Source organism: Aegilops tauschii, chromosome 6, assembly GCF_002575655.3.
Source record: "Aegilops tauschii subsp. strangulata cultivar AL8/78 chromosome 6, Aet v6.0, whole genome shotgun sequence".
Classification (NCBI taxonomy): domain Eukaryota; kingdom Viridiplantae; phylum Streptophyta; class Magnoliopsida; order Poales; family Poaceae; genus Aegilops; species Aegilops tauschii.
The window spans coordinates 1,835,157-1,857,856 of NC_053040.3; the positions used below are offsets into that span (position 1 = coordinate 1,835,157).

The following is a 22,700-nucleotide window of genomic DNA, read 5'->3' on the forward strand; positions in this document are numbered from 1 at the left end:
AATGTGCAATTTTTTTTTGCAAATTTTAGATTTTTGTTTTCAAATCGATGAACATTTTTGCAATTCAGGAACCACTTGAACTTTGATATTTGTGATTTTTTTCAAATTAATCATCAATTTTTAATGAGCGTTTTTTTTCAAATTGCGAACTTTTCTAATTCACGAAACTTATTTTGTATTCATGAACTGTTTTCAGTTTTTGAAAAGTTAGTGGTCAATCTGTTAAACGGTCCATGGTCGAGGTTAAAACAGACGAACGAGTGAGGCATCACGAGGGAGCTGCCTATCGGGATCGATCGCTTGTCCTTGATGGGCCAACTCAATAGAGCAGACGAGTTGCGTTTAAGGCGCCGTTTAGGAGCTCCGAGGTGCCCCACAACGCAAGCCCGAAACCTATTTGGGGCACACACTCCTCCTGCTTCGCTTGTTTAAGTGGGCTTCACCCAGTTTTTTTGTTTTTTATTCTTCCTTCCTTCTGTTTTTTATTTTTCGTTTTTCTACCCGTTCTCTTCTTGTATGTAAAATCACAATCAAATTTCAAACTTAAAATTTTGTCATTTTCTTCTAATATATGCAAACACCACCACTCAACTGTCAATTAATGTTGAATTGTACATGAATACCTTAAGCCGCCGGATATCCTAGCTGCTATATATAGATGGCCGGCACTAGTTGCTGTTTGCATTTTAATTTTGGTCCCTCCTGTGTAATGGTCATATGATAGTACAGTAGGACGTGCCCTCAACCCTGGAGTGTGCATTCGCCAGCTCTCCAGATCCCTACGTAATAGGAGTAGTACATCACACTCATGACTAAACTGTTTGCTAGCAACTCACCCATAGTCCATAGAGATCAGTCGATGCACCTAGTAGTACACTGCAAGTCCAAAAGAAAACGGAAATCCTATCTGGCGACCGTTCACCGGGAGAGGGGTGGCAAACGAACCCCTTTTGATGACAGTTTTAGCTCTGAGACGAGATCAAACAGTGGCAGTTTTAAACGAAAAATTGCATTCTCTGACAAAAAATGCCATGTCACTTTAAAGAAACGGCCATCCCTTCACAACTAAAAATGCCAACAAAATTGTTTGCAAATGTCATCCCCTCGCAGCGAACGTTCAGAAGCTAAGGGGCTCCAATGAAAAATTTGGTAGCGTGCTAGCTACTGGAACGATCATCCACCATCCCGTTTCCAATTAAATGCACACGCACAGAGCGCTTATGTCTACTTTGGCCACCTAGCTAATAGAGAAATCAGTCACTGCATATGTAATACTTTGGATCCATGGACAAAGCGTCCGGCCGCTCATATGATTGCCCACCGCACCTACCTCGCCAGTGCATTACATGCATGCTCACTACATTGAGACTTGTACTCAATATATATGTGGTTGGATGGCAGTGCTATTCCAGGCTTCCACCCCACTAATAAGGATTAAACCTCAGGTTTGACGTCCATCTGATGATTTTGCCAAGTTTGAAGCTCCGCGACTGTGATATGCTATAAGGAATGTGTGAGCAATCCCTTCGATAAGACTGTGACACACGTCCACACGCCCTTCGATAAGACTTTGCGCAATGCACCTCCATGACGGGGGCTAGGCAGGGGAAAACCTTATTCCATCTTTAGGGAGTCGCTGCCTCGTCTTACTAAGTAGGACACAAACCTAAACAAACTAGAAACACTTAAAAACGAAGCAGAAGCCCTTCTGTCTACAAGGTCTAGGATCCTCCGCGCGTCCATGCATGGTACTAAGGTCACATGAGAACGGGCAGATCGACGGCAGTGCCGACGCAGGTGGAAAAACTCTAGTCGATTGGAGATGCTCTAACAAAGAAAAGCTTACCGTCTAATTTGTGTGTTTATTAGGTTATTATTACTAAATGGGTGCAAACTAAAATTTTGAAAGGATTTTCTTTTGTGAATCTAAAATTTGGAGAGGATTTTTTTTGTTTGGAATCCAAAATTTGCAGATGAATTAAACTTGGCAGATAAAGAACATGGCTAGCTAGCTTGGTAGGCAGGGAGCGGCACATAAAGAACGATATACTCCTGGCCAGCTATGTTAGCTCAGTTGGCTGGCTAGTTTTCGGTATGTATCCTGGCCAGCTATATGGCACGAACGATATACTCCTACATATAGTGCATGCCTTCATTTCACCGCCCTTTTTGGAGATGAATTATCATGGACGTACACACTCCTAGAGTAATTTCGTGAAAAGTGTGCATCATTTTTTTTTCATCAACTACATCTATACATGTACTATATCGAAACGGTGGTCGCGCCTGCAGGCTCGTACAAGCAGCTACCAACCTACCGTTTGCTGTAGTGGAGTAACGATCTCGTGTAGTCAGCTACTTGCAGTAGTGGCCGTACGCAAAACAGTGGCCAACACGAACACAACATACACGCATACACGGGCCATTCCTTGACTCGAGCACAGCGATTGCAATTTACTGGCATTGGCCGTTTGGTTGGGCTTGCTTTGGTGTCATCACTTAATTGTCGAGATCCAGACAGACAGGGATAGATGACAGCAGCATTGTGGGCATGCAGATCCACATCCATGCAGGTCATATTTAAGGTAGCCAACATCTACTGCACACGCAACCAAGGCACGCGCGTACACTCCAAGAGTAAACAGGGAAAGATCTACATGTAGTACTACTAGTAGTACGTCACAACGGTGGTTGCGCCTTTGTCTTTAGTGCACGGCCGTTCAGACATCTATCACGCATGAACATCAACGGGAGGAATTGAGGCCACTCATAATAGTGAGTATCATATACTAATATCATGCAACCTCGTACTCCCTATGTTGGTGGATCTCCTTCTTTTTCCCCTCAAGCATTGCTTGCTCATCCAAGAGGCTTGCGTCAGTGGACATAATACTCTAATCCTCCGTGTCTCGAGCAAGTTACAATCTCTCCTTCTCTCACTCTATTGGTCCGAAAGTCTGGGCCTTCCCAAGCTCCCATTTGAGACACGTCTCTATCTTCTCCCTCTCGACTTGCAACTTGTTGCTCTCAGTTTGCAACTTGTTGTTAACCCTCTCTTGGTCCCAATCCATCCTTTATTTTTTGCACATCCAACATGATCTTTGAACCTCTTCTCTTTCTTGTTCTCCCTTGTGGAAAAAATGCACGTCCATGTGGTGAATATTTTTGTTGTTGCCGTGTCACGGGTAGCCCTGTCCTTCTCCCACTTGGTTTCCATCATTTACCGGTTATTCTTTGGAACGGTGGCTCTTCCATTCCCCCTAAAACTTCTTCCTCTTCGTCATCAACTCCAATGGATTAGCGGGACCCTGAGCCATCATTTATCTTCAACCTCTTGGTGCCTTTCTTGAGTTATTCAACAAGTTGATTCCGCTTTGGTTGGCCATTCAGTTTCATCAAACAGTGGCTAAAACTAAAAAGCTTCTTCTTGACTTATTGAAACAAAGCGGCGGCCAACACGATTTATCAACAATAAAATAATCATGAGAAACCGACATTAAAAACTAGCAATGTAGATTACAACAAAATTTACAATTCAACTTCCATGACTTTGGACTCAAATCCTACTTTGATTACAGCCAAGCATGGAAGAATAGTGGCCGAAAAACTTGTTCACATATCCTTGGATGGTGGACCATCTATGTTAGAGAGATGCCACACCGTGGATCGTAATGATAGGATCGGATGTTCCTCTACATATACCTTGTGTTCATGATAGTGCTTCTGGATCTTCTCCCGATACTTGTTGCCCTTTTGTTCCGTGACACAAATATGGTCGATGCTTGTGGCCAACTAAGTTTTGACCGGGTGGATTTTATGGAATTGGTCGATTTGGCGCAATTTGGGGTGCATCCTGTCTGTCGGAGCCGACAGGGCAATCTCCTCATATCGGACCAAGATTTGGACTGCAAATGAGGGGTGCCATTCATCCGAGACGTACAGGGCCAGGAGTCCAGCTGGGTCACTTTTTTGTGACCGATCACTGACCGGGCCATTCGGCTGTAGATGCTCTAACATACTCCGTCCAAAAATTATTGTCTTAGATTTGTCTAGATACGGATGTATCTAACACTAAAACGTAACTAGATACATCCGTATTTAGTCAAATCTAAGACAAGAAATTTGGGACGGGGGAGTATATACAAGCAGCCCAGCTGGCCATGCATTTGCTCTAGTAGAGTAAGTCCTGTAGTCGTCAGCTCGTTGCAGTAGTGGCCGTACGTCCGCTGCCTCTACCAAAACAAACAGTGGCCAACATGAACACAACATACGCGCATACATGAGTCATATCTTGGCTCTAGTGTCATTCCTTTGACCGGAGCACAGCAATCGCACATATATTGGCATTCGCCGTTTGTTTGGTTTGCTTCGGTGTCGCCCATTGATTGGCGAGATCCAGAAAAATATGGCAGCGCTGTGGGCATGCAGAGATGCAGGTCATATTTAAGCTGACCAACATCCACTGCACACGCAATCAAGGCACGCGCGGACGAAGGAGCTCCCTGCACCACCACACCGATAGATAGATCGATGGATGGACTAGTGCCGCAGGCGGCATTTACTTGGCATGTCATCCTTGCCGGCACCGGATGCGCCGAAAGCCATGCATAAATCCTACTCCACACTCCACGCACTCAGCTGATCACACCCTGAGCTAGTAGCTGGTAGCATTGTGGAGCCAGTTGGCCAGTCCGCGGTGTTGGTGTAGTCAAGTCCGGCTATATATCCTGTCAAATCGAATCAAATGGATTCATTCAACTGTCTCCTTTCAGTCCTTTTTACTCTGCGTATAAAATTTGTATAAAGTCAAACTTCATAAAATTTGATCATATGTATATAAAAATATATTAACATTTACCATGCTAAATTTGCACAATATGAAAACTAAAGTCATGACACGTCTATAAACTTGGTCAAAGTTTGCGAGGTTTGAACTAAAAAGGACCGGAGGAAGTATGAATATGATAGGACTCGCTGCCTAGTCCCATGCTAGGCAAAAGCCGCGGCGTCCTCAGCGACCTTCTTGTCGGCCTCGAGCTTCTCGGCGGCGAGACGGTCGCGTCGGACTGAGACATGATGATGATGAAGGCGACGCGGACGTGGAGTAAGCAGGCGAACAGAGGCGAACAGTCGCGTAGCCCCTCTCCCATACAGGATCCGGAGAGGCGGTGTTTCGGAGACCTGCTCTTCCATGAACCGTGTACGCAGTGAACGGGACGGAGTCGCCGGCGACAGCAGCAGCAAAGGAACGACGATGGGCGTGGATGACGGCTAGGGTTAGGAAACTCTCCGTTACTGACCTGAAAAAATTAAGCGCATAGGTGTGAGCTCGGCTTGGCTCATTCCCGTAACCTGCAGCGCGCCGTGGCGACGCGGGCGGCGGATGAGGAGTGCGCGAGGGCCTCTTCTATTCTCAAGCTCCAATAGCAAGTGGAAGAGAATTCCTTATAAACATGTCCAACTCCTTCTCCACTAGCAGTGTGAGACTAAACTTCTCACTACATCTAGTGTCATATAACCCACATGGATCTTTAAAGTTTTTTCTGAAATTGTAAGATGGGCCTAAAGGTTACCCCATATTTCAACAAATTACCTGTACACTTCGGAAAGATCTACATCTGCATGTACTACAACAAAACGGTGGTCGTGACTGCAGGCTCGTTTCAGGTTCTTACAACCAGCTATCTGCAGTAGTGGCCGTAAGTCCGCTGCATGCTATTACCAAAACAGTGGCCAACATGAACACAGCATACATACGCGCATACACGAGTGAGTCATATCTAGCTCCAGTGCCCTTCCTTGACTGGAGCACAGCATTCTCACGTACCGGCATTGGCCATTTGTCCTGCTTTGCTTTGGTGTCACCCATTGATTGGCGAGATCCAGAAAGAGATGGCAACATTGTGGGCACGCAGGCATGTAGGTCATATTTAAGCTAGCCGACATCTACTGCACACGCAATCAAAGCACGCGCGGACGAAGAGTTTACAAGTCCTGCGCGTATAGCTACGTTGTCAATTTTATCACCCTAATATAAACTATATAACACAAAAATTATACGTTTGAAAATAGAACATCTGAAGTTTATATTAGTATATTTTTTGCAATATATGACTTGTATTAGATTGGTCAAATTGACGATCTAGGGGCACGCGCACGCCCAGTAAACTGAGAGAGAGGGAGTACTTCCGTCTGGCTTTATTAGGCCCTTAATATTTGGAGCCAAACTTTGATTATTCATATGACTAATAAAATATAGAATAAATGCTATAAAAAGTACGCTATGGAATTTGTATTTGAAAGGGCTTTTCAAACGCATAATTTTTGTGACATATAGTTCAAATTTTATTAGTTAAATTTATTGATCAAACTTTAACCTAAAATGAGAGGGGCCTAAGAAACCTGAACGGAGGTAGTACGTACTTACCGCTGCACCACCGCACCCATAGATCGATGGATGGACTACTAGTGGCGCAGGCGGCATTTACTTGGCATGTGATTCTTGCCGGCTTTCATTGCATGCGCCGATAAATCCTACCACCTCCAACACTCCACTCCAGTCCACTATATCACACTCCACTCCATTTCACTCCTCTCCACCAGCTAGAACTGAGCTAGCTGCACTGCATTCCGTCTATCTACCGATGGCAATGAACGATGCCGGCGCTGAACTTGCGCCCTCCAGTCGGCGTTAGACATGCCCGGGGGCTTGGACGGCGGCGCCGTCTGTTTCCTCTGCTTCGGCAGGGTGGCGGCGGCGTTGGCATCCGTCGCGGCGCGGGGGGCCACGTACTTCTTCGGCGGGATGGCGGCCGGCTGGGAGGGGAGAAGGAGGAGATTGGCGGGAAGAATGGAGAATGAGAGGGAAGCCGAAGGGGGAAAGCGAGAGGAAACGGCAGGAAAAGGGCCTCCTCTCGCCGACAGAGTGGCCGCACGCCGCTTTTCGCTTCTGCCGGCGCCCCGAGGCGACCCCCGGGCGCTTGGGTTCGGCTCGGGTTCGTCGGCTGTTATTTCTGCCCAAACTGGCGCCAAATGAGATCCTAGGGGCGCAACTGTGCCGATTTTCGGCCGCCGGCGCGAAAAAAACGCCTTGGGGAGCCTGTTGGGGGCGCGACTAGAGATGCTCTAAGCTAGCCAACATCTACTGCACACGTAAGCAAAGCACGCGCGGACCGAGCGTACTACCTCCGTCAGGGTTTATTTGGCCCCTAATATTTAGAGCCAAACCTTTGACCACTCATATGACTAATAGAATGTGGAATAAATGCTATAAAAAGTACACTATTGAAATTATATTTGAAAGAGCTTTTCGAATGTATAATTTTTGTGAAATATAGTTTACATTTTATTAGTTAAATTTATTGATCAAATTTTAGTTTAAAATGAGAAGAGGCTTAATAAACCTGAACGGAGGTAGTACGGACTCACCGCTGCACCACCTCACCCATAGATCCATGGATGGACTACTACTAGTGGCGCAGGCGGCATTTACTCGGCATGTGATCTTGCCGCCATGCCGGCCTTCATTCCATGCGCCGAAAGCCATGCATAAATCCTACCACCTCCAACACTCCACTCCACTATATCACACTCCACTCCACTAAGCTATAAGCTAGAGCGAGCTAGCTGCACTGCATTCCGTCTATCTACCGATGGGAATGGGCGTGCGGCGTGGAACTGCAACGATGCAGGGCAGGAGCTTCATCTTCGTCCTTGTTGTGCTGTTGGCCGTGGCGACTGGCGTTTCCGGCCGAACCACGTACACGGGCAGCAGCAACACTGCAAGTGCTAGTGGTGCACGAGTGACGACGCCGCCGGCGACGGGGAAGAAGCAAGGCCACCATGACCATTTGGTCAAGCCGAAGCCGCAGACCAAGGAGACCAACACCAAGCAGGTGCCTGCGCTGGTGGTGTTCGGCGACTCCATCGTGGACCCGGGGAACAACAACGCCATCCACACCATCATCAAGGCCAACTTCCCGCCCTACGGCCACGACTTCGGCGCCGACCACCGCCCCACCGGCCGCTTCTGCAACGGCCGGATCCCCACCGACTTCATCGCCTCCAAGCTGGGGCTCAAGCAGCTCCTCCCGGCCTACCTGCAGCAGTCCCCGAACCTCACCACCCACGACCTGCTCACCGGCGTCAGCTTCGCGTCGGGCGGGACCGGCTACGACCCGCTCACCGCGCAGCTCGCCTCCGTCATCTCCATGACGGACCAGCTCCGCATGTTCCATGAGTACAAGGCCAAGGTCCGGGCCCTGGCTGGCGACGCCGCTCTCTCGGAGATCCTCTCGAAGGGAGTCTTCGCGGTGTGCGCGGGCAGCGACGACGTGGCCAACACCTACTTCACCATGCGCGCCCGCAGCTCCTACTCGCACGCCGACTACGCGTCCCTCATCGTGTCCCACGCCGGCGCCTTCCTCGACGGCCTGCTCTCCGCGGGGGCCAAGCGAGTGGCCATCATCTCCATGCCGCCCATCGGGTGCGTGCCGTCCCAGCGCACGCTCTCGGGCGGCATGGCGCGGGACTGCTCGTCGGGCCACAACGAGATCGCCGAGATGATCAACGCCGGCATGGGCACCACCGTGGAGTCGCTCAAGGCCAAGCACCAGGGGGCGAGGGTGGTGCTCATGGACATCTACGGGTACTTGTTCGACATGATGATGCGCCCGGAGGGGTACGGGTTCAAGGAGTCCACGCTGGGCTGCTGCGGCACCGGCATGATGGAGGTCTCCGTGCTCTGCAACGGTGTTACGTCGGCGGTGTGCGGCGACGTCACCGACTATTTGTTCTGGGACAGCTACCACCCCACGGAGAAGGCGTATCGTATCCTCGTCGACTTCGTCTACGACAACTACCTCAAGGAGCTCATCGACTGACCAGAGAACTTTGATGCCCTAGCTACCTTGCACGTACTGTTTGTGATTGACATTTCAAATTCATTGTGTTTGTGTTGTGCACGCACCTATGTACGTAGGTTGTGAAAAAAAATGTTGAATTATTATTGCAGTTTAGCTGGATGTAATTTGCATGATTTTGAATTTGGGTCGGTTGGTTCTGTTTGGAAAAGGAGGCACGGCAGAGCATCGAGGCCGCCGACGGCGGCAAGGCCTCAGCCAGGGAGTGGTGATGGCAGGCGGTTGGGGCAGTGGCGTACCCGTTCAAGTTGAAGAAGATGAAGATGAAGAACACAACAGTGGGCGTACCCGTTCAAGTTGGAAGACGATGCGGGATCCGTTGGATCTTTATCCAACATTTCAGATAGAACATGAAAAATCTACTTGACACCAAAACGTTTTCAAATGACCGACGGCTAGCCGCTCCATTATTATTAATTTTTAAGATATTTTCAGCAGCACTATTAGTGCAAAAGCTACTCCCTCCATTTAGAGAATGGTTAATAGTAGAGTCAACCGCGGACGCAAACGAGTAGCACACGGTGACCACACCCACCAGAATCTAAGCCACTCGTCGTTAGTTTTGGGATTGGTGCAACTTTTTCTTGAATTGGAAGTGACCTCATAATACACGCGTTTGTGTATATGTCAATAGTAAAAAGCTGTCCATACTCATTTATTAGTAAACTGGACGCAGCGCATTTAACTCACACATTGACTGACAAAATGGTGGAGTTTTCAACGGAGAACGGATTGAAATAAATGAATGTAAACTTGCCAGGCAACTTACAGTGGGAAGATACCCCTAAAAAATCTTACAGTGGAAGATAAAACGGTAAAAGGTAAAATAAAAGATGCCGCTACAAAGACTTATGCTAGTTTTTTTTTTGAAGTATTTGAAGAATATTATGCTTTTCTCATAAAGCACAGTTTTCAAAACTATGAGGTGTTTGGGTTCAACAAATATCACAGTTTTATAAATATATTATCTCTAATACCATTTTTTGTAGTATTCAAGAAAAGATGTCTTGACCACTTTTTTCTAAACTGAAGAAAAAAAACTATGGTTTTTCAAAACTGAAGTATTCATTGTTTACGCAATTAAATACAGAGGTTTTAGATTAGTACTACGATTTTGAGAAAACTATGTTGACAAACTAAGCGTAGTACAAAAAACGTCTCAGTAAGCATACATATAATAATTGATTACATGATTAGGGTCAGATGGTTGATAATACAATTACCATATCTCCATCATTAAGCACTACTTCTTCCATCGTACTAAAATATGCAACAGAAACACAACCTTGAGGGAACAGTTAAACACATAATCAATCTTCCCAACCTCAAATTTTGTCCAACTAAAATATTAGATGTCCAGTACTAGCAAGATTTGATCAAGGCCATAGTAACAACGGGTTGCATTTAATATTTGATGGGTGGTTCGGAGGTGGCTATTGGAGACAATGGGGTCTTCTCCTTTGCCACTGGTCAAGTCAGGACAACTGTTGATATTTATACGGGAGGGATATACACGATTGTTGAATCATGGAATACATCCTGACTAATATAATGGTTGGGATCCCGATGCAAATTAGTAGAGGAGATTTCGGTGGGCAGCTTCGCCGAGTGCTCCTATATAATTTCGAGCCAACTGCTGTCTATATGATGTTGCCATGTGATATATAGCCCACGCTTATACCACTCATACAATAAGGTTAGCTATAAGGTTGGCTATAAGGGTACTACTTTTTCTCATCTTCTCTCTATCTCTCTTCATATTTATTGTATTGGTCTATAAATCCGCATATAGCTAGACTCTTGCATAAGAGTCCACTCCTCTTAGTTTTTCATGTCTCTCTCTCCACATAGGCAAAATTGCCATGTAAGCGGGCTATAAGCCTGCTATTGTACTTGCTCTTACATATACAAGGTCACTATGGAGTATATGTTTTGCATCTATACAAGGCCACTAATAGTAATTGAGGAAAAAATTAATGATGTTTCCTCGTGCTATCAAGTTGTTTAATACTTGCATGCATACAATCATAATGACACTCAGCTACTTTCTCCATTCAGTTTTCTTGCATACATGCGGTGTATTAATGATCCCAGTCAACAAAAAAATAGTTGGATTGTAAAACATGTATTAAATTTAACCTTGGTACCTCTAATTTGAGTTTGTGGCTTTGTATATAAAAATGGAGGAAGTACCCCAAAATTTGATGAAATTAAACTTAGCTAGTGTAGAGTGATGTACATAGGGGCCGGAGAGGGGGAGCTGGCAATTAGATGCAGCTAGCATACATGATGGAGAGTACGACTACTGTATCATAGTATGACCATACTCACACGGGCAGTGCAGGCCTGGGAATAATTGTTCTTTTGTGGAAGCACTATATCTGTTAATCAACAGAAAATAGTCATTGCTTAGGGCACAGTAAACTGGGTACCCGGGGATCGACCATCTTAACTATACCTGCGATTTTGGGAAAATTTCATAAAATCAAAAAAAGTTCACGAAAGCAAAAAAAAGAAAACACGACTTTTGGAAAATTTGTGAATACAGAAAATGTTCAGTAATTCAAAAAATGTTCACCAATTCTTAAAAATATCATGAGTTCGGAGTAAAGTTCATCAGTTTAAAAACAGTTCATAATTAGAAAACTCTTCAGAAAGTAGAAAAATTCACGTAAATTTTGTAAATGTTCATAAATAAAAACTATATTCACGAATTTCAAAAGTTGTTCAATTTCAACAAATAACCATGAATTTCCGTTTCTTTTGAAAAAAAAATAGCTAAGAAAAATCACTAGTTTGAAAACAATTCAGAAATTATAACTACTACTACCCCATTCCCGGTGTATAAGTCATTCACGTAGTTCTAGGTCGACAATTTAACTATCTAAATATGTATTATATGTGACAAAAAATATATATATTTAGAAACTACATCCGTGTAAAAATCTAGTGATATACTTTTCATGACATATAACACATATTTAATTCCTCAAATCGATGACCTAGAACTATGCAAATGACTACACCGAGACGGAGGTAGTAGTCGTCAACCCGTGCATTCGCACGGGCTAGCATGTATTTTGTATATATTTTTTTTGTTTGAATCCAAAAGTTTATTTACAGTATACATGGTGCTATTTCATATTTTCGTTTAAGAATTTTGCAAGTTCACATGTAAAAGGTGAGATGCCATATTGTTGAAATTATATGAGCAAATTTGTCTATATTCAACATTTGGTTAGCTGTACAAATTGACTATTTTATATTTATAATATGAGTGTATATTATATTTACTACTAAAGATGGAAAATAAATATTTTACTTCATTCATAGAGGTACATATATATTCAGAGTAACGTTTTAGTAAACCATACGTATACGTTGAATACCACTAAAGCATAACTATTAAAAGCCAAACATATATAGATATATGCATTAGAATTTTAGTCAACAGTAATCTCAATAAAAAAGCTCAGCGAGAACCATTTTTGGTTTACGTTTTGTCCTAATTTATTTCAGTACATGTTGAAGATTTCACCTCCAATTCATATTTCTCACACTTTACATGGATATATCCTCATTTTCTTTAATAAGTAGTTTTGATGGAGATGTCTAAATCACCTAATTAAATATGAATTGACATTTTACAAACCTGAGATTTTGATATAGTTACCCCTATTTCAAGATCGATAAATGCTACTGCTGTGAATAAGGGGTCGAGATATCATGTGAAACAGAAATAAGTTATCCAGAAAAAGCATAAACTAATCGAGCCCACTTAAAATTGTTATCCCATGCAACTAACTGTGATTTATAATTAGTAGAGATAAATTTGTATTTTGATCATCCATATAAATGCTAGCAGAATAAAAAAATTAGATAAAAATGGAGCAACTATGTTACATCGATATCTTTATGTGCTCTCTCCGAATGTTATTTACCTCGTGATTAGTGATTACCAAAAATGAGAGCGTTCTGATTGCCTCTGCAAGCAACATGGAAACAAATAAAACAAATATATTTTTAAAAGAATATTAGAGATGGAAATAGACTTTCTATACGTATCCTTCAATGTTTACTCGAACACGAGGCAACAAATTAATCATATATGTAGTAAATATAATATAATTTCATAGTACTTTCAATTATTAAATTATAGATCGTAACTTGACATGGCAGATCAGATATATGTTGTAATCAGTAGGTTAGTACAAAACTAAGTAATGTAATACTCTAAACATCACCTCTGTTCGAATCCTTCCGTAATTGTCGAGATATGCAATTTTGCATCGTATGTATTCATATTAAGTAAAATTAAAACTTGCCCTGAGTACATTATCAGAGTCGGGATTCGGAGTCGGATCAATTTTCCTTAGACAGAATCGAGTCGTAGTATCGAGGATTCTACTAGATTTACTCAAATAAGATATTTTGTATCCATGGAAGAAATATATATGGGTTCTATAGATTTTTGACACTAAATATTGAGCAAAGACGTACACATCAATGCTAGTTATATTTCACTTCTTTTTATGGCTAACCTACTATTAGCTTGGATGTATGGAACGTATATGAGAGGAAAATATATAGAACATTGAAATCTTCAATGCACAAAATTTACTTACGGGTTTTTTAGAATACGTGAATAGCCGATCACTTGTATATCCGCCCTGCAGTGCTGAACCTTGAAGGGTCTTGCTCTCCTTCTCCGATCAATCTTGACGCATCCTCCTTCCCATGCCAATTCCATTTGTCGACAAGTCTGATCCTCAATTTTGATCTAGGTTTTGAGAGCCAGATCAAAGGTGTCGGCGGCTGAGCATTTGGGCTTGGGAGGAGAATAAAGGGCCATGAGGCATGTGAAAATGCTTTGGATGATGGCATACTATTCTGCTACAAATAAACAAACAACTTAGATAAATTAGTAGAATCGGACATAGTCCATAGCATAGTCGGGTTTCTACAGTTTTGTACATGATTCTATGATTTGGATCGCGACTCATCATGGATTCTACCTGATCCGGATTCATAGTGGGACTTGGATTGACATGGTTCCGTAGGGTCGTGAAGTCGTAGGATTCTAGAAGTCGAGTCGGGATTGTGACTACCCTGAGTACATTATCAAGATGAATAGCAAGCACTACAAATTGGAAGAAACCCTCTGTTTTATCATCATCACTAATTTAGAAATAAACTTCCTGCTCCTGCTTGCAGACCATATCTACCTTCCTTGCTGCCTGCGATCAAACATGACAACATAATTAAACATGGGCTACTCCTCTCCTTCTTGCATGCATCCTTATTTACGTACTTAAAATTGAAATATGGAATCACTGCTTTGAATTCAACTGAAATCTTGTCAAAGTCTGATTTTCTTCATGGGCAAGTCCGGCAACAGGACTACTCTGTGACGACAACCTTGCCACTGCTCGATGTTGCCTTTTCTCTCAGTTGCATGCTAGCGGCTAGACATCGTCAGGGCTGGTGGTGTGCCAATGACGTTCAAGTCTACCATATTAGCCAACTTCTTCTTCCAATGTCCAGGAGGATAAGATCCATATATGGATGCATCTTGTTATTTTGTTCACCATGCTTGACTCCATGTGTCGTATTGATATCGTGAGAATAGTCCATATGTAAGACCATGCCATGGGCCCGACATCCATCCTGTTTCTGTTAGGATCTACCTCACATCCTGTTAAGAGAGTTTTCAACGAAGAGTCTATTAATCGTAGAGCATCCTGCTGGTTATAACTGTTATTCTCACCTAGATATAAATAATGAAACTAACGATAAGCAGACTACATTCAGGCATCCACCCTATACCAACTATAAACTGTGTTCTAAAAGTTAAAACTGTTTATTTCATCTCAAAGAGAACAAAGGCTTTGGAAATAAAAATATTAGAGGATCGTTAGTCGGTGGCCCGACCGCTCTCCTTGATTTATTCGTGTAGGGCCAGTGGTGGAGGCAGGAATGCGTATAATCTGATGTTGGGGAGGGCCGGCTGCAGGCAACAGTAAAAAATGTCACTGTTCATATGCAAAATACAAAGGAAATTAGGATGTTGGGGAGGGCCCCGGACCTGGCTGGCCACCCCCCTGCCTCCGCCACTGTGTAGGGCATGCTTGCAATTTCCATTGTCCTAATTTTCACTTCAATCCGCATGGCTTGCCTGCGAGCGACCTGTTATGACCTAGTAGATTTAATATCTGTGATTATGGAAATACAGTGAAAAATAACAAAAGGTAGAAAATTTATTCAATGCATGTTATGACCTGTTATGACCTGTTATGACCTGTTATGACCTAGGATGTTGGGGAGGGCTCCGGTCAGATTGAGTGGAGATACGAACAGACCTGGGTATTATTCAATGCATGCACATCAACTTCAAACGGTCGTTAATTAGTACAGTAGAAATCTAGAGGTGGCAGGAAATCATAAACGGGGTGATCAGCTGGACCGGTGGCACAACTTTCATCTGGTGTTGCATGCCTTCGTGGCCGCGCGTACTGTGGCCGTACGGGAAGAACAATTGATACATAGTTTTGCAAATACCTGAGGAAAAAAGTGGCAGCCAGAAAATTGCCCACATAAGGCGATTAAGGTCTAGGATAGGACACGACGATGTGCTGTTGTGGACTGAAGCACGTATTGACGCACATCTATAGGCGTGAAGATTATTATATATATAGAAGCGTAAAGGATTAGGAGAGATGGTATTAAACGTATATGAGGTGGACTCTCAATTAAAAAAATATCAATGGACTCTCACCTTTTTAAAAATGAATGGACTCTCACCTTGGATACATGCGTGCATGCGTGTTGGCCGGATGAACTTTTTTAACGTCGGAATTAAGTTGGATGTTTGTTACGTGTAGATATAGCCGAGAAAAAAAACCTATATGGATGGATCTCTACCATTACAACTCGGTCCCATCAGATGAACGGTTCGTAATTTCTGGTTAACATGGTAAGAGAAAAAAACTTATATGGGTGGATCTCTACCGTTATAACTCGGTCCCACCAGATGAACGGTTCGTAATTTCTGATTAACATGGTAATTTCTTGGGAGTCTATAATTAGTATAGATATAGATATAGATAGATAGATAGATATAGATAGATAGATATAGATATAGATATAGAAGTATAGATAGATATAGATATAGATATAGATAGATAGATAGATAGATATAGATAGATAGATATAGATAGATTCATGAATACAGAAAAGTCCATGAATTTTAGAATAGAGAAAACCAGAAGAAGTAAAAAATAAAAACAAAAAACAGAAGGAATATGAGAGGAAAACAAAAATATATAATAAAAACTACTAGAAAACCAACACCGGATAAGAAAAAAAGATAGTTGGATACGTCCCAAAACGGATTGAAACCATCCCGCCTTGTTGCTTACCTGGCCCACGTCGGAACTCTCATGTGCGATCACTATCGTATCACTCGAAGCTTTCATACCGAAGTGGCGCTCCCAACTCCCAAGAGCTATGTCTCCCTTACAGCAATATATAGTAGCTTCTCTCGCGTCCAGTGTCAACAGGAACAGGCCGGCCAATTAGCGCGCATAAAAGAAATAGAGTAGAGAAAAAGGTATGGGTATATCTACTTGATGAAACACAAGTCTGAAACATTTGAAAAGTTCAAAGAATTTCAAAGTGAAGTAGAGAATCATCGTAACAAGAAAATAAAGTTTCTACGGTCTGATCGTGGAGGCGAATACTTGAGTTACGAGTTTGGTCTTCATTTAAAACAATGTGAAATAGTTTCACAACTCACGCCACCTGGAACACCACAGCGTAATAGTGTGTCCGAACGTCGTAACCGTACTTTATTGGATATGGTGTGTTCTATGATGTCTCTTACCAATTTACCACTATCATTTTGGGATTATGCATTAGAGACAGCTGCATTCACGTTAAATAGGGCACCGTCTAAATCCGTTGAGACGACACCGTATGAACTGTGGTTTGTCAAGAAACCTAAGCTGTCGTATCTTAAAGTTTGGGGTTGCGACACTTATGTCAAAAGGCTTCAAGTCTGATAAGCTCGAACCCAAATCGGAGAAGTGCGTCTTCATAGGATACCCTAAGGAAACAATTGGGTACACCTTCTACCACAGATCCGAAGGCAAGATCTTTGTTCTCAAGAATGGAACCTTTCTAGAGAAGAAGTTTCTCTCGAAAGAAGTGAGTGGGAGGAAAGTAGAACTTGATGAGGTAATTGTACCTTCTCTCGAATTAGAAAGTAGCTCATCATAGAAAACCGTTCCCATAATGCCTACACCAACTAGAGAGGAAGCTAATGATGATGATCATGAAACTTCAGATCAAGTTAGTACTGAACCTCGTAGGTCAACCAGAGCACGATCCGCACCAGAGTGGTATGGTAATACTGTTCTAGAAGTCATGTTACTAGACCAAGGCAAGCCTACGAACTATGAAGAAGTTATGATGAGCCCAGATTCCGACAAATGGCTTGAGGCCTTGAAATCTAAGATAGGATCCATGTATGAGAACAAAGTATGGACTTTGACGGACTTGCCCGATGATCGGTAAGCCATAGAAAATAAATGGATCTTCAAGAAGAAGACCGACGCTGATGGTAATCTTACTGTCTTCAAAGCTCGACTTGTCGCGAAATGTTTTTGACAAGTTCAAGGAGTTGACTACGATGAGACTTTCTCACCCGTAGCGATGCTTAAGTCTGTTAGAATCATGTTAGCAATTACCGTATTTTATGATTATGAAATTTGGCAAATGGACGTCAAAACTGCATTCCTTAATGGATTTATTAAAGAAGAGTTGTATATGATGCAACCAGAAGGTTTTGTCAATCCTAAAGGTGCTAACAAAGTGCGCAACCTCCAGTGATCCATCTATGGACTGGTGCAAGCATCTCGGAGTTGGAATATACAACTTGATGTGGTGATCAAAGCATATGGTTTTATACAGACTTACGGTGAAGCATGTATTTACAAGAAAGTGAGTGGGAGCTCTATAGCATTTCTGATATTATATATGTGGATGACATATTGTTGATCGGAAATGATATAGAATTTCTGGATAGCATAAAAGGATACTTAAATAAAAAAATTCAATGAAAGAACCCAGTGAAGTTGCTTATATATTGGGCATCGAAATCTATAGGGAGAGATCGAGAAGCTTAATAGGACTTTCACAAAGCACATACCTTGATAATATTTTGAAGAAGTTCAAAATGGATCGACCAAAGAAAGGGTTCTTGCCTGTGTTACAAGGTGTGAAGTTGAGTCAGACTCAAAGCCCGACCAATGCAGACGATAGAGAGAAAATGAAAGTCATTCTCTATGCCTCAGCCATATGTTCTATCATGTATGCTATGCTATGTACCAGACCTGATGTGTGCCTTGCCATAAGTTTGGCAGGAGGTACCAATGTAATCCAGGAGTAGATCACTGGACAGTGGTCAAGAACATTCTGAAGTACCTAAAAAGGACAAAGGATATGTTTCTCGTTTATGGAGGTGACGAAGAGCTCGTCGTAAATGTTTACGTCGATGCTAGCTTTGACACTGATCCGGATGATTGTAAGTCACAAATCGGATGTGTTTTTATATTGAATGGTGGAGCTGTCAGTTGGTGCAGTTCCAAGCATAGCGTCGTGGCGAGATCTACGTGTGAAGCGGAGTACATAGGTGCTTCAAAAGCAGCACATGAAGGAGTCTAGATGAAGGAGTTCATATCCGATCTAGGTGTAATACCTAGTGCATCGGGTCCAATGAAATTCTTTTGTTACAACACTAGAGCAATTGCCTTGGTGAAAGAATTCACGTTTCACAAGAGAACCAAACACACCAAGAGATGCTTTAACTCTATCCGTGAAAAGGTCAAGGATGGAGACATAGAAATTTGCAAAATGTATACAGATCTGAATGTAGCAGACCCGTTGACTAAGTCTCTTCCGCGAGCAAAACATGTTCAGCACCAAGACTCCATGGGTGTTAGATTCATTACAATGTAATCTAGATTATTGACTCTAGTGCAAGTGGGAGACTAAAGAAAATATGCCCTAGAGGCAATAATAAAGTTGTTATTTTATATTTCCTTATTCATGATAAAGGTTTATTATTCATGCTAGAATTCTATTGATCGGAAACTTAAGTACATATGTGAATACATAAACAAATACCGTGTCCGTAGTAAGCCTTTACTAGACTAGCTGGTTGATCAAAGATGGTTAAGGTTTCCTAACCATGGACATGAGTTGTCATTTGATAACGGGATCACATCATTAGGAGAATGATGTGATGGACAAGACCCATCCGTTAGCTTAGCATAATAATCGTTAAGTTTTATTGCTATTGCTTTGTTCATGTCAAATACATATTCCTTCGACTATGAGATTATGCAACTCCCGGATACCGAAGGAATGCCTTGTGTGCTATCAAACGCCACAACGTAACTGGGTGATTATAAAGTTGCTCTACAGGTATCTCCGAAGGTGTTTGTTGAGTTGACATAGATCGAGATTAGGATTTGTCACTCCGAGTATCGGAGAGGTATCTCTAGGCCCTCTCGGTAATACACATCATAAGCTTGCAAGCAACCGACTAATGAGTTAGTCACGAGGTGATGTATTACAGAACCAGTAAAGAGACTTGCCGGTAACGAGGTAGAACTAGGTATAGAGATACCGACGATCGAATCTCGGACAAGTAACATACCGATGGACAAAGGGAATTACGTATGTTGTCATAACGGTTCGACTGATAAAGATCTTCGTAGAATACGTACGAGCCAATATGGGCATCCAGGTTCCGCTACTGGTTATTGACCGGAGAGGTGTCTTGGTCATGTCTACATAGTTATCGAACCCGCAGGGTCCGCACACTTAACGTTCGTTGACGATATACTATTATATGAGTTATGTGCTTTGGTGACCGAATGTTGTTCGGAGTCCCGGATGAGATCACGGACATGACGAGGAGTCTCGAAATGGTCGAGAGGTAAAGATGTATATATAGGACGATAGTATTCGAACACCGAAAGTGTTCCGGAGGGTACCAGGTACATATCGGGTCACCGGAAAGGGTTCCGGGCACCCCCGACAAAAGATATGGGCCTTATGGGCCAAGAGGACAAACGCACCAGCCACAAAGGGCTGGTGCGCCCCCATATGGGCCGGCCAAGGTGGAGAAGAAAATGAAAGAAAGGGAATAGGATTCCCCCTTCCTTTCCCCTTCCGGCAAATATGGCAGGGGCGCCACTTGGGAGGACCCCAAGTAGGATTCGACCTACTTGGGGCGCCCTCCTGGCTGCTCCCTCCTCCCCCACCTATATATATATGTATGTATATGTGGGGGGGGGGGGGGGGGCGTCTAGCACACGCAGACAATTGCCTAGCCGTGTGCGGCGCCCCCCTCCACCGTTTACACACTGGTCATATTTTCATAGCGCTTAGGCGAAGCCCTGCGGGGATCACTTCACCATCACCGTCACCACGCCGTCGTGCTGACGGAACTCATCTACTACCTCGACATCTTGCTGGATCAAGAACACGAGGAACGTCACCGAGTTGAACGTGTGCTGAACGCGGAGGTGTCGTATGTTCGGTACTAGATCGGTTGGATCGCGAAGAAAGTTCGACTACATCAACCGCGTTCTGAAACGTTTCCGCTTATGGTCTACGAGGGCACATAGACACACGCTTTCCTCTCATTGCTATGCGTCTACTAGATAGATCTTGCATGTGCATAGAAAATTTTTGTTTTCCAAGCAGCGTTTCCCAACACGTGGTTCGGCCGGAAACACCAGTGGCCACCGTCAGCAGCAAGAGGAGCGAGACCAAGGCAGTGACCTGCATGCATGCCTCCACCACACAAATTTGACTGTCGTAGCGTCCAACGGGGGTTGATTCTGCTCGATACCAGCCGGCGGAGCTGCAACAGGATAATGGAAGGGGCTCCGTAGGGATGTCACTGTCGTTAACCACCTCAAGCACTGTAAATCTCACAAGAAATGGACCCAAACTTCAGATCGACGCCATAGAATCTAGTAGGACAAGAAACACTAGGGGAGACCTTTAGAGCAACTCCAACGGGTCGACCCAAACGGACGGCATTTTTGTCCGCCTTTTGTTCGTTTGGGTCGGCCGCCCGCCCGCCGTCTGTCCTTTTTTAGTTTTGGGTCGGCAGTGCGCCCAACGGGCCGACCCATTTCATGACCACGCGCGTTTTAGATCATGTCGTCGCCCTGGTTTTGGCGCTCCAGCGCGCGGGAAAGGTTCGCGCGCGCCGCAGCCGGCGCTCGTTATAAAGAAGGCGCTCCCTCCACACTCTGTCCGCCGCCCACTCTTGCCGCCTCTGCGCCACCATGTCGATCCGCCGCCTGGGCGTTTCGGATTTTCGCGGAGTCCGCGAGCGCCGCTCCGGCGCCTTCTCCTCCGAGATCTGGTTTCGCGAGAAACGTCTCATCCTCGGCACCTTCGATACCGCAGAGGAGGCGGCCCGCGCGCACGACGCGGCGGCGTGGCGCCCCCTGAGGCCTCGTCGGGATATGAATTTTCCTAATGTGTCGAGCCAGCGGGCGTAGGATCTGGCGCCTCTCCCACGGCTTTTCACCGACGAGGATCGTCGTGTCCACCGGAGGCGGCAGCGTCGCCTCGCCATCGCGGAGAAGGACGTGGAAGCCTTGGTGGTGTGGCGCGGAGGCTTCCCGCAGGACATCGTCGACGAGTGCCAGTTCTACAAGCAAAGGAGGTTGGAGAGGGATGCGAGGAGGAGGGAGCGAGCCACCTATCGGGAGGACAAGCGTTCGCGGAAGCAGGCAGCTCAATTGAAACTGGAGCTACGAGAAACGGCGCGTTGGGACTTTGAAGACGAGGCGTATGCTGACGCCTACGTTCAGACGTCGGAGGAGGACATTACCGAGTCGGAGTCAGAAAGCGACGAGTAGTGGTCTTTTCTTTTATCTGTGTACACTAGAACTATCTATGTATCCATTTTTATCTAAAAAATGACCGGCGGCATCGGCGACGTAGCAGGCGGGCGAGGGTGTGAATCCAATGTGCCATCGACCAGCGGGCCCGGTGAGGAAAGAGGGCGAGCACGTGCGCGTCCGTCTTGTGTTCGCGCCGACGCAAATCAGGCTAAAAATGGGCCGGGAATGGGTCGACAGGCGGACAAAAGCGGACGCGCGTCCATTTGGGTCCGGCTTTTTTGTCTGCGCCGACCCAAATGGACAGCCGCGGACGAAATGAGTTGCCCCATTGGAGTTGCTCTTATACCTTTTGATCGGCTGCATATAGAACTCCATGGTTGAATCGCTTGGTGAATCCCTTGTCCGCACTCTGCTACAAATCCTGAAGCGTGAGGTAGGAGACGATTGTACCGCCCCACTCCCACCACTTGCCATCCAATCGAGTCATTTACCACTTGCCACGGCTCGGCCAGCTGCCGTCGACCACCGCGTCTCCTCCGTCTCGCCCCTGGCCCACAGCTTAGTTGTATTTTCTCCTTTCACTCATTTTCCGGTGCTCGCGCCTCTGGCCCAACTCATAAATGCATCGCATCGTTCGAGTCAACTCAACCGCTAAGATATCGAGCTCATGTGCGCTCGAGCGCAGAAACACCGCGTCCAACACCGGAAAGAAGAGGACTTAATGATTATTTGTTCGCTGGAACTAGAAGTAAAAATTGTTGTGGATAGGGATCCTGTAAAGACATCTTTTGAGAAATGGGCCAGACCTGGCCATTTCTCAAGGGGCTTGAGGAAGAAGAAGAGG

General features: G+C 44.4%; 2 protein-coding genes and 1 long non-coding RNA gene across 6 annotated transcripts; 2 read left to right on the forward strand and 1 right to left on the reverse strand.

The window, feature by feature from the left end:
* Positions 1-7,551: 7,551 nt before the first annotated feature.
* Positions 7,552-9,023, forward strand: LOC109778931 (GDSL esterase/lipase EXL3). The gene has a single exon (XM_020337511.4). The coding sequence runs from the start codon at positions 7,653-7,655 to the stop codon at positions 8,880-8,882; it is 1,230 nt and encodes a 409-aa protein (XP_020193100.1). The 5' UTR covers positions 7,552-7,652; the 3' UTR covers positions 8,883-9,023.
* A 2,006-nt stretch (positions 9,024-11,029) lies between these two features.
* LOC120966029 (uncharacterized) lies at positions 11,030-16,268 on the reverse strand. 4 transcript variants are annotated; one of them, XR_012186935.1, is made up of 7 exons: positions 15,480-16,268; positions 15,200-15,280; positions 15,007-15,107; positions 13,937-14,928; positions 13,547-13,811; positions 12,863-12,906; positions 11,030-11,379 (listed from the first exon to the last, which is right to left on the reverse strand). It is a non-coding gene; the product is annotated as an uncharacterized lncRNA (long non-coding RNA). The 4 variants fall into 4 exon arrangements; XR_012186937.1 differs by having other exon boundaries at positions 13,937-14,158; positions 14,233-14,928; positions 15,200-16,268; XR_012186936.1 differs by having other exon boundaries at positions 15,210-16,268.
* Positions 16,269-21,289: 5,021 nt separating this feature from the next.
* On the forward strand, positions 21,290-21,871 carry LOC120966408 (uncharacterized). Its single transcript, XM_040392432.1, has 2 exons — positions 21,290-21,421; positions 21,509-21,871. Exons 1-2 carry the CDS (start codon positions 21,290-21,292, stop codon positions 21,869-21,871), a joined length of 495 nt encoding a protein of 164 aa, XP_040248366.1.
* Positions 21,872-22,700: the final 829 nt, after the last annotated feature.

What these genes read in the sequence shown, in the direction of transcription:
- LOC109778931 (XM_020337511.4), top strand. Translation starts at nt 7,653, where the DNA reads ATGGGAATGGGCGTGCGGCGTGGAACTGCAACGATGCAGGGCAGGAGC.
- LOC120966408 (XM_040392432.1), top strand. Translation starts at nt 21,290, where the DNA reads ATGTCGATCCGCCGCCTGGGCGTTTCGGATTTTCGCGGAGTCCGCGAG. An exon ending in TCGATACCGCAGAGGAGGCG is followed by an intron (nt 21,422 to 21,508) that starts GCCCGCGCGCAC and finishes CAGCGGGCGTAG; the next exon opens with GATCTGGCGCCTCTCCCACG.